Source organism: Sinohyriopsis cumingii, chromosome 9 (genome assembly GCF_028554795.1).
Source record: "Sinohyriopsis cumingii isolate HCF-2022 chromosome 9, ASM2855479v2, whole genome shotgun sequence".
Taxonomy (NCBI): domain Eukaryota; kingdom Metazoa; phylum Mollusca; class Bivalvia; order Unionida; family Unionidae; genus Sinohyriopsis; species Sinohyriopsis cumingii.
The window spans coordinates 18710660-18722906 of record NC_142969.1 but is presented as its reverse complement, the minus strand read 5'-3'; the positions used below and the strand labels follow the sequence as shown (position 1 = coordinate 18722906).

General features: G+C 36.6%; 1 protein-coding gene across 2 annotated transcripts in view; it reads right to left on the bottom strand.

Annotated features, from left to right (window-relative positions):
- LOC149791334 (uncharacterized) overlaps positions 1-12247 on the bottom strand; it is a 101412-nt gene that overhangs the window by 35154 nt on the left and 54011 nt on the right. For both annotated transcript variants that reach the window (XM_089969875.1, XM_089969876.1), the window contains exons 3-4: positions 6586-9319; positions 3231-3349 (exon numbers count right to left, since the gene is read on the bottom strand). In XM_089969875.1, the coding sequence (XP_089826001.1) occupies positions 3231-3349; positions 6586-9319 (2853 nt within the window). The remainder of the gene's footprint in view (positions 1-3230; positions 3350-6585; positions 9320-12247) is intronic.

Sequence of the window (12247 nt, the reverse complement as noted above, 5' to 3'; positions counted from 1 at the left end):
ATGAGGTTTTTCTTTCTGTGCCAGTAGCTTCTCGTGGGTCGGTGGTTCTTTCCTGGGTTTTCCAGGGTTCTTCCTCCACCAGTTATACTGGCCGCCATATATGGCCTATCTTGTGCTGAAAAATGGCGTTAAACCCTAGAACAACAACAACAACAACAATTTTCTTTCTGTATTTTGTAGTGCAACTAGAACTTCCAGATTATTTGGTATCACTGTAGAGCTACATCTGTCTACCTTTCTACACTTTAGTGTATTCATACATGACCTTGACGCTACAGAGCTCGGCAGTAGGATACTACTTCATGCCACGTAAGATCGTCGCCAGGAGTTAATGTGTTAATGATCACAAAACCATAAGTGACATCTACTATTTAGTGTGCCACACACAGTTCATTCAAACAATGACATCTCCTGTTCAGTGTGCCATGCACAGTTCAGTCAAACAATCAAGACATCTGTTCAGTGTGCCACACATATTTCAGACAAACAACTGAGACATCTCCTGTTCAGTGTGCCACAGAATTCAGAATGTATACTGGTCTGATTGTTGTTGTTGTTGTTGTAGGGTTTAACGCCATTATTCAGCACAAGATAGGCTATACATGGCGGCCAGTATTACTGGAGGAGGAGGAACCCAGGAAAACCCCAGAAAGAACCACTGAAACACGAGAAGCTACTGGCAAGCTTTCTTACATACCCACATAGGCCGAACCTGCGACTCGAACCCATGCTGACAGATGTGAGATGGCAGTGATCCGTAACGGTGAGTGCTTTAGACCACATGGCCACTCGGGCTATATTGGTCTGATGAGCCTCACATAAAGCAAAGCAGTTAGTGATGTAACCATCATCTTCAAACAACATTTTTACCTTTTAAGTATTGAATCTTTACCATCCATCCCTATGTGAGACATACCTTTTAGGTACCAAGTATTGAATCTTTACCATCCATCCCTATGTGAGACATACCTTTTAGGTACCAAGTATTGAATCTTTACCATCCATCTCTATGTGAGACATAACTTTTATGTAACAAGTATAATCTTAACCATCCATCAATATGTGAGATGTACCTTTTATGTACCCAGTACTGAAGCTTTACCATCCATCCATATGAGACGTACCTTTCAGGTACCATGTACATATATGCCCCCCCCCCAAGAAGTATAAGCAATATTACTGCTATTATACGTGACAAAAAAATGTAATTTGGGCATAAAAAGTGTAATCTATATATTACATGCCAGCATTACATGTAAGAAAAATATATATTTTATCACTAACTGGGTTCTTCAGCTGGTCAAAAGTCTTGTCACAAAGGGCAAAATCCATATGGATTGGAACCAGAATACAAACACAAAATATCCTGAAAAATTATTTATATTCAGCACTCACTTTAGCTAGTCTACGTTTAACTTTTTCTGAATGATCGTGACCTGGAATTCTGCAATGATCATGGTCACCTGCGCAGAGTGCTCTTTTTCATTACTCTCGTATTCTTCTTTTTAAGTTTGTACAGCGATGTTGATCAATTTTTCTGATCTGCCCTAAGATTTTCTGTCATATAACTTCAACAATTCACATCGTTAAGTGTTTCACTTGAGATCTGGTGCCATTTTCTTGATAAATGCAGAATGGTTCACTAACTGGCTAGCTTATCAATAAAATGAATCTGTTAGAAAAAGTTCACTCTTGAAGAAATCTGTTTTCTTTTTTCTTGGAGATGGGTCATACACAGTTGCTATAAATAGCAAATATGTACTCTATTATTACGCAGCAGTCAAATTTTTACAAATTTATGTGTGGAATTAAAGAGATGATATATAATAAAATGACAAAAACAACTTTTTATTGCTTTATTTTTATTTTTTAATGCAGCAAAAAAGATAAATCCATATGCAGTCTCACAGAAAACACAATTTGGTGAAAAAAGTGAAATGATTTTGCCACAAGCATTATGGTTGGCATGTTTCAAGTACTGAATCTTTACTATCCCTCCCTATGTGAAATTTTATCATCCATCCATATATGAAACTATCTATTCATCTAACAGGTAGTAAATCTTTACCATCTCCTCTCATATGAGACTATCTTTCATGTATCAAGTAGTAAATCTTTACCATCTCCTCTCATATGAGACTATCTTTCATGTATCAAGTAGTAAATCTTTACCATCTCCTCTCATATGAGACTATCTTTCATGTATCAAGTAGTAAATCTTTATCATCTCCTCTCATATGAGACTATCTTTCATGTAACAAGTAGTAAATATTTAGCATCCATTCCTATATGAGACTGTTTTGGATGTGTCAAGTATGAAGTCTTCACCATCTCTCCCTATCTGTGCTTTATGATAGTGTCCCCTTTAGTCAGGCCACCTTGTCATTCTTTTTGCATGGTTCACATAAAACGAGATAACACAATTCACTCAATTTATTTCAATTTCTGTAATTGAAGACTCCAGAAACTGGAGTTCATTATTGTCAGAATTGTTATATTGGGATATACTGCGTATTGCAATACCCACTGCAGTATATTTAGTAAATGTTTACAAAATGCCAAATGATGATTCTGGGAAAACAAGGAAGCAAAGTTTCATTAAACTGCAATTTCTTTTAAATCTTTTAAAGATATCAATCATCTGAAAATATTATAACATGGAAGAATCAAAGCTACACGAGACAGGCAACAGTTTATCATCTCAAATCTAGCTTCATTCATGGATAGATCAGACATAAGTAAAGCTGGTGAATGTGGGCAGTCAGTTTTGTCATCCCACCTGCAAATTTCACTTCCTTGCCAGAATTCAATCATATAGCAAGGCTATCAATGGATGTTACATCTTTCTCAAAGACTATCAGAAAACCTACTGCCAGTTGAGGGAATTTTCATTTTTAATTGGTACCAACTCACACAAGACTTCACCATCCACATCATACAGGAAGGATGTAACATGCAGATCTATCATTTTCATGACATCCCCATTTTTCAGAAACATTTTTTTTTTGGGGGGGTCATAACAGTAATTGAAATAAATGGTCATAACAGTAACTGAAATAAAACAAATTAGTGTTTAATTATAAATTTTAGCTGTATGGTATTTATAAAAGTACTATAAAAATTAATTAATCAATTGCCACTATATCACGATAACGTACCTGCATGTACCACAACATACCAGCTAAACTGCACACTAAAACTGATCTGAAATAATGCAAAGAATAACTCACCTTGATGTAACTCTTCGAAACAGACTGATCAAACTTCTGGCAGAATTCCTCAATAGCACTTAAAGATTTGCTAGTAGACTTGGGGGGTTTATCCTGATCCTGCCGTGAATGGATTTTCTCTGAAAAAGTGCCAAAATTTTATAAAAATGTAATTCAGTACAAAATGAGATGAAGGTCTATTTTCTGCCACTAAGGATCCTTAAAAATCCATGGAACCACTTATTTCCATCCCTAGTCCTGTCCTGATGGAAGAATTAACATTCTGAAACTCTGATTCACATCTATACAACAATGTCATTAACATCACCCAATGGCTTCATGTCTCTTTTTACCATGGCTTCATGTCTCTTTTTTAAAATGATTACATGATAATATTCTAACACACAAGAACAGACAAGCAGAAAAGCACAAGTAATTTTTATAAAATAAGGGTTCTAAAGAAAACTCACTATAAACCACACCATTATCAAGTTGTATTTAAAACTGAATGGTTAAAGACGTATAATAATTTTAAATGGTCCAAAATAGGCAAAACATTTTAAAGTCCAATATTTTCAGTGTACACCATATCTTTCTGTTATCATGAAAACAGATGGAATAGAGAATTCTGAAACATGTTCAATTCAGTTAATTTCCAAGTCACCTGGAAAAGGATTATTAATGAATCTATTGAACCTGGTAAAGTTTTTGTCATCCATGCAATTCCTTGCAGTACCAAATGCATGCTAAACATGACTGGTTTCACTGTATGTGTAAAAAAAAAATACCCATTGAATAAACTACACAATTCATTACAATGTTATCTAGATCTGTTTTATCTAGCCCCATGCCCAACACCTATATAGAAGTACACAAAACTTCAAACAAATCTACTTACTGATAACGGCTACTAGAATTTAATCCTACATCTAACATGACTCCATGTAACCTTAGAAAAATGAATGTATTACCTACAGACTTCATTATTATCTTGCACTCCATCTACACAACTGTATGTGACCTTGGAAATTTTTTGTATGTGACCTTGAAAATTTTTGGTACCACCCACAATGTAGATAAATCATGATCATGCAGATACAGACATCCATCAAAGGGAACAAACTGAACTTCCAAGACAACAAGATCAGACCACTTCTTATAACTAGTTAGTACTTAAGCCATCTCTAATACTGTTAAGCAATACCACTGGTTAAGTTTCACTTATGACCAAGCAGACATCATAAAAGTCTTTTGCTGAAAAAATCTCAATATGACCATCCATTCAGGGACAGCAACAAAGATTTTAAAGATAAAAAGATAGTGACCATATTGTCAGACTGGCACAATTTACAAGCAACTAAGCACCATATGAATTCATTTGATTAAAACAATGAATATATAACCATTCATCCAGAATGAGCAGTGACAAGATTTTCAAGATGGCCACTAAGGTAGCCATATTGGAGGTTTGATCATAACCATTTTCATTTAGAACCCATCAGATATCATAAGAAGTTTTCTAATGAAAATCAAATTTTGATATGACCATCCTTCACAAAAAGCAGTGAAACCAAATTAGCTATCATCAATGCCATACTGAAAACAGACTGGCACCATTTTCATTTAGGATCAACTAAACATGGCCATCCATTCAGGAGGAGGGAAGGTAAGATTTTCCTGATGATTTTATGGCACCTATACTGGACACCTGAGCTGCACCATTTGGGATGAATGCGTGCATACACTTTCACAGCAATCCGCAAAGTAGTTGCAACAAGATGTGATAGCATGGTTGCACCTGAATACTGACTACAGCTGAAATTTTATACATCATCCCATGACCTCTTCTGGTTTGTAATATGTATATGTATACACATATACAATGATTCTGAGTGTCTACATGCAATACTACATAAATCCTGAAATCTGATATATATCTAAATCAAATTTCTTACGTTCATATTTAAAACAAATTAACGGAAATAAATAAAAATCTTTTTAAAGTATTCAGCACCATGTTTCAACTGGAAACAAAAAAAGTTTAAAAATAAACATACATAAAAACAAAACAACCAACTAAATAAATAATGACAAACGCTATGCATATCATTAAAAAAACTAACATTTCAAAACATATTCCAGTCTTTAACCGAATAAACCAAATAGCTCCCGACCCCTTCCCTTCCCTTGATCTTGTAATGATGGTTACAATGCCCCAAAACTTACAAACCTCAGCATGTATACAATCACATATCCCTCCATATACACACAAAAAGATAAAATACCGGTAGGAACTTTATTACTGGAAATGTTTTTTGCAACTAATACTAGTATTATGGATATAATGAGTACATCTGCATACTAATACTAGTATTAGGGATACAATGAGTACATCTGAATACTAATATTAGTATTAGGGATACAATGAGTACATCTGAATACTAATATTAGTATTAGGGGTACAATGAGTACATCTGCATAATAATACCAGCATTATGGATATAGTGATGAGTACTTCAGCATACTAATACTAGTATTAGGGATAAAATGAGTACATCTGAATACTAATACTAGTATTAGGGATACAATGAGTACATCTGAATACTAATACTAGTATTTGGGATACAATGAGTACATCTGCATACTAATACTAGTATTATGGATATAATGATGAGTACTTCTGCATAATAATACTAGTGTTATGGATATAATGAGTACTTCAGCATACTAATACTAGTATTAGGGATAAAATGAGTACATCTGAATACTAATACTAGTATTAGGGATACAATGAGTACATCTGAATACTAATACTAGTATTTGGGATACAATGAGTACATCTGCATACTAATACTAGTATTATGGATATAATGATGAGTACTTCTGCATAATAATACTAGTGTTATGGATATAATGAGTACTTCTGCATACTAATACTAGTATTAGGGATACAATGAGTACATATGCATACTAATACTAGTATTATGGATATAGTGATGAGTACCTCTGCATACTAATACCAGCATTATGGATAGAATGATGAGTACTTCAGCATACTAATACTAGCATTATGGATATGATGATGAGTACTTCTGTGTATTAATACTAGTATTAGGGATACAATGAGTACATCTGCATAATAATGCTATTATTAGGGATACAATGAGTACATCTACATACTAATACTAGTATTAGGGATACAATGAGTACTTCTGCATACTAATACTAGTATTAGGGATACAATGAGTACATCTGCATACTAATACTAGTATTAGGGATACAATGAGTACATCTGCATACTAATCAGACCAAGCTTTTTTTTTAAGTATTGTGTACCCACTTCAAAAATGAAATGGTCAATTCCTAAGCTACTTACCCATCAGACAATGATGAGCAAACTTCAAGGCATCCATGATGACACTCTCCACAGCATAATTTGTCTGATAATTTCCGGACGGAGGATTTCGATGAAGAAAATTCTGCAATAGTTTATCAAAATCAGTAGGCAAATGACTAATGAGTTGATATGGAAAGTTGGGGTAGCTAAAATTCATGTCAGCTATTATCAAGTCTCTTAACAAGGGAAACAACGGATGTGATCTGAATGCATTTGATTTATCCGTAATTAAGTGCTGAATAAACGTTTGTTGTGATGCTAACATTGGAGGTCTATGTGGAGATCCTGTTTTACAACTATTACAGTTAGGCATTGTGCATTGCCCGCTTCCCTGCATGGGCGTGGACTGCACATGCATTCCCATATTTGGCATCCTTGGCATCCTAATCTGACCTGACATGTCCTTCATTTGCGGAGTCTGAGGCATGGGGCAGTTCCAATTTTGATTGCCAATGCTTACATTTTCGTCCATATTTGGCATATTTGGGGCATAGCCCTGACTAGTCATGTTCATATTTCCAGCCATCATCCTATTTTGATCATATGATGAATCGTATCCCATCATGTTTGAACTGCCACCCATCCCCTGCACATGCATTGGGCGCATGCTGCCATTCCCACACTGAGCAGTGGATGATGACTGTACGGGATATCCTTGATTTGAGTTCATTCCCTGAAAATTTTGTTGATTATAGTTCTGATCCAGACTTGCTTGTTGTTGCCCCATCATGTCTCTATTCATTCCCATCATGTTATAGCCCTCAGGGCCCTGTCCAGAATTTGAAAACTGACAATTTTCATCAGGCATAGACCCCACTGACTTGTTGTAGTTGAAACTGTTTTGCACCATTGGGTCATATAAAGACCCCTTAGAGGAATCCATCCCTTGCATTTGACATGAGCTCTGTCCCCTAAATGGTTCCATCTGTTGCATGGATCCCATGGAACCATTGCATGTAGACTGAACAGGACAATTGGGAATATTCGCCTGTGAGCTGATACCTTCATTAAAATTATGGAGGCTCATATTTTGATTATTATCTACGCTAAAAGAATTGTTTGATTTTTGTGAATAGTCAAATTGCTGCATGGAAATTTGTGGACTATCAATAGAATTTGCGTGACTTCCTCTACGGGAATAATCACTGTAAGGGTTTATAGAGACTTGTCCATTATTGCTAGGTACAGTATATGGCGCTGAACCAGGTTTCATGTTATGATTTAAGCGTGGCATAATCTTAGATTGCATGGACTTTTGAGTGTTTTGGTACTCTTCTAATTCACAGTCAGGGACGTTTGTTCGAAATTCTGGCTCATATGGCAGGCCACCAGGAGCAGACTGCCTGTGCATAGATTCTGGTAAATCAGCAAAATGAACAGATTTTGGAGTGGACATCTGATTTTGCTGCTGCTGCCCCATTGAAATATGTTTGTTGGACACAACTGTCTGCATAGAACTTGAAAGACTTGAAGGCACTGTGGAAGCTGCAGAAGATCCGTAACTTCTAACACTCCCAGTATCTGACGTATAATACCCTTGATCTAATGGCGAATCTAGAGACCGCCCTCTTTGTTGATTTTGCATTTGATTCAAACTGCCCTGCGGGCCAAAACTGTTACCTTGACTACCAGTCATAAATTTCTGATTTCCTGAATACTGAGGTGAACTCAAAGCACATGACTGATTTGCCATCATTCCTTGTGAAAACCACTTGTTGTTCTGTTGCTGCAAGTTCTGCACATTAACATTGGGTGGGGCAGGGCGACCTAATCTCTGAAAGCCTTGAGGCATCATCTGCTTCTGAGGCACTGAGGCTCTGTTCTGTGGGGTCATGTGAAGGTCACCCTGGCTTTGACAATACTGAGGTGGAGGCTTTTGTTGTGAATTAGTTGTGCTATGAGGCATCTGTGGTGAGTGAAGTCCTGTTACTTCAGAAGTCTTTGATGATGAAAAGCACTGCAGTGGAGGGGTACAACGAGAAGAACTTGTGTTCGAAATTTGATTTCCTTGTTTGACAGAATGGGTGCTATGGTTACTCGTCTGACTGTGAATGCTGGCATTGCCTGATTGGCTACTTTGGTTTGAAATGTTTGAACCAGGAGATGCTACACCCTGAGAAGCAGAAAGTGTTTTTCGTGTGACTGGTGGTGTATGGGGTGCTTTGAAAACATGCCTCTGATTATTTATAAATGGAGACTGGGGACGATTTGTTCGTGTTGGGCTTGAAGGTCCCGAGTTTGACATATGAAAACGTTTACTGACTGGGCTGCTTGAACCACTGGATGTTGCAATAGTTACATTTGTACTTGATGCTGTGGAACAGGAGGGACTGCCACATGTCCTACTTCCCCACGTCACATCAGCACCAGAGCCTTTGCATGTCGGCATATGTACCATACTACTGTTTTGTGAAGTCATGGGTGTCTGAATTCCAGCGGCCATATTAGCCTGCATTATGGCCTCAGGAGTCATGTATGCGTGGGGATCAATGTCCTGCTCCATGAGAAACTCCACAAAGTCCAGCTCCATGCCCTCTTTCATCCCAATGTCCACACAAATCTCATCCAGAAGCTCATTTGGTAATCGTTCATCATCCATGTCTTCCGGTGGTGGGGAATTTGGTGTGTTTGGTGAACCAGGATTCTCCAGGGAGAGATTTGTAGTCACACTGGAAGCCGATGGGCTTGCTGGTGCTTCTCTGTACTCCATGAGCTGAAAAGAGAAATGGTATCACTACATGTCACTTGTCACACTAAACACTCAAAAGAATTATACCCTATTCAATGTGATGCTCATTCTAAGTATAAACCTGAAGGAAATTATTCTTCAGCTAATAATTTATGCTCTGGTGGCCTTGTGGTTAGTGTCAGCCTCGTATGCCAGAGGTCACGGTGTTCGAACCCTGGCCAAATCATGCCAAATACATCATCATTGTGATAAAATTGAATTTTTTTTAAAGCTATGTTAAAAATCCAAAACACAAACATATACAGCAAAACCTGTCTTAAGAGACCTTTATGTTCTGGCAGAAGGGGTGGTCTTTCAAGACAGGTTCCACTGTATTAAACTACAAGATATTCAGCAACATTTAATTTTGAAACAGAAAGAATGAACATAACACCAAAAACTGTTTACTGCATAATGTATTCCCAATTTATCAAAATCTATAATGGGAATAAAGATCTGTAATATAATAAACTTCTGGATGTAATGAAGTACCACAATGGATCTCATAACTCAACATGAATATTACTTGTTCCTAAATAAGTGACAGTAATACATTCTTATTTTTTATATACATTAACAATTTTTTCAAAAAGGACACCATGATGGCCATACTGGATGCCAACAAATTTTTAGATGGATCTCATGGTGGCCGTATTGTACATCAGATTTTTCATTTCCATTCAATACCTAAACAATATCATAACAGGTCTTTAATTGAAAACTGCATGATGATATGACCATCCATTCAGGAGTAGTGGCAATTTAACTGTGTAAAATTTCAAGGCAGTGCTCCAGTTAGTAGGAATAGCAATATGACACTTTTGCAAGACAACGTATCTTTGAGGACAGCTCATGACATCATGACAAGTGATTTAGTAAAAAACCATCCAGTCAGGAGCAGCTTCAATAGCAAGAGTTTTAAGATGGTCACTGTGGTAGCCATACTGGACATCAGATAGCCACCATTTTCATTTAGGACCAACCAGATATCATATGAAGTCTATCAGTGACAATTCCATGTCGATATAACCATCCATTCAAGAGGAGAAGCAATATTATGATATTCAAGATGCACACTTTAGTGGCCTTAATGGATGTACAACAGAACCATTTTCATTTAGGACCAAATAAAGCAATGGAAGAATGTGTGTGCAGTGTCAAGACAATCATCCAAGTAGTTACAGTAGATGGACCATGGACATTGTAGAACAGATCACAGCATACGCTCTCCTGGTCTATGAACAGTAGAACTATAAATTAAAAATTGTATTAAGCCTTTAATGGAATTCTCAATTAAAGAAAAGAATAAAATTTTCAATTTTTGCTCTGTTGGGCTAGATAAACAGTGGCCATCAAAAACTGATATATACACTGGATGACCTGGTCGTGGAAAGAAAAACTTCAACCCAAAATAATTTAATTTTCTATGCCAGTTATACTAGCACACTATGGTCCAGATCTCTTTATTTTCTATGCTACTTTCACTGGCACCCTATTGTCCGCAGTATTTATTTTCTATGCTACTTTCACTGGCACCCTATGGTCCAGCAGTATTTATTTCTATGCTTTTTTCACTGGCACCATATGGTCCAGCAGTATGTAATTGTATGCTATTTTCACTGGGACCCTATGGTCCAGCAGTATTTATTTTATGCTATTTTCACTGGGACCCTATGGTTTAGCAGTTTTTTTTTTCTATGCTATTTTCACTGGCACCATATGGTCCAGCAGTATTTATTTCTATGCTACTTTTACTGACACCCTATTGTCCAGCAGTATTTATTTCTATGCTGTTTTCACTGGCACCCTATGGTCCAGCAGTTTTTATTTCTATGCTATATTCACTGGTACCCTATGGTCCAGCAGTTTGTATTTCTATGCTATTTTCACTGGCACCCTATGGTCCAGCAGTTTTTATTTCTATACTATTTTCACTGGTACCCTACGGTCCAGCAGTTTGTATTTCTATGCTATTTTCACTGGCAGCCTATGGTCCAGCAGTTTTTATTTCTATGGTATTTTCACTGGCACCCTATGGTCCAGCAGTATTTATTTCTATGCTGTTTTCACTGGTACCCTATGGTCCAGCAGTTTTTATTTCTATGCTATTTTCAGTGGCACCCTATGGTCCAGCAGTATTTATTTCTATGCTATTTTCACTGGCACCCTATGATCGAGCATGTATTTATTTCTATGCTATTTTCACTGGCACCCTATGGTCCAGCAGCATTTATTTCTATGCTGTTTTCACTGGCACCCTATGGTCCAGCATTTATTTCTATGCTATTTTCACTGGCACCCTATGGTCCAGCAGTATTTATTTCTATGCTATTTTCACTGGCACCCTATGGTCCAGCACTTTTAATTTTCTATATTACTTATGCTGGAATCCTATGGTCAAGCACTTGCATATTATGCACAAATTATGCTCTACTTGATTTCATATGCAACATGCATGCAAAATTTGGCTGAATGGCCTTAAATGGTTTGTGAGATCATGGCAAATGAGGACAAAATCCTCAAAATATAAAATTTAATATTTTATATAAACCTTGCTCTTTGAAAAATTCAACGGCATCTCAGTCAGATCATCATCACTGGACAGATGACAAAAGTACAATATATGGTAGGGATACACTGGGATTATACAACACTGTGCCTGCAGGTGTGATACAGCAGTACCTGTATCCTATATATTTGCTTGTGCTGCAAATTCATATATGCTACATTATTTTTTTATAATTAATAATAGAAAAAGAGAATTATCAAGAAAAAACAATTACTTAAAGAAAAACCAGGTTAGGCCAAAAAAAAAATGTGTTTCCTGTTGTACTGTTTTTACAAGAAGTTTTTTTTAAAACAATATATGTTATAATGATTAGTATATATAATGTACCAAGCACTTCAAGTACT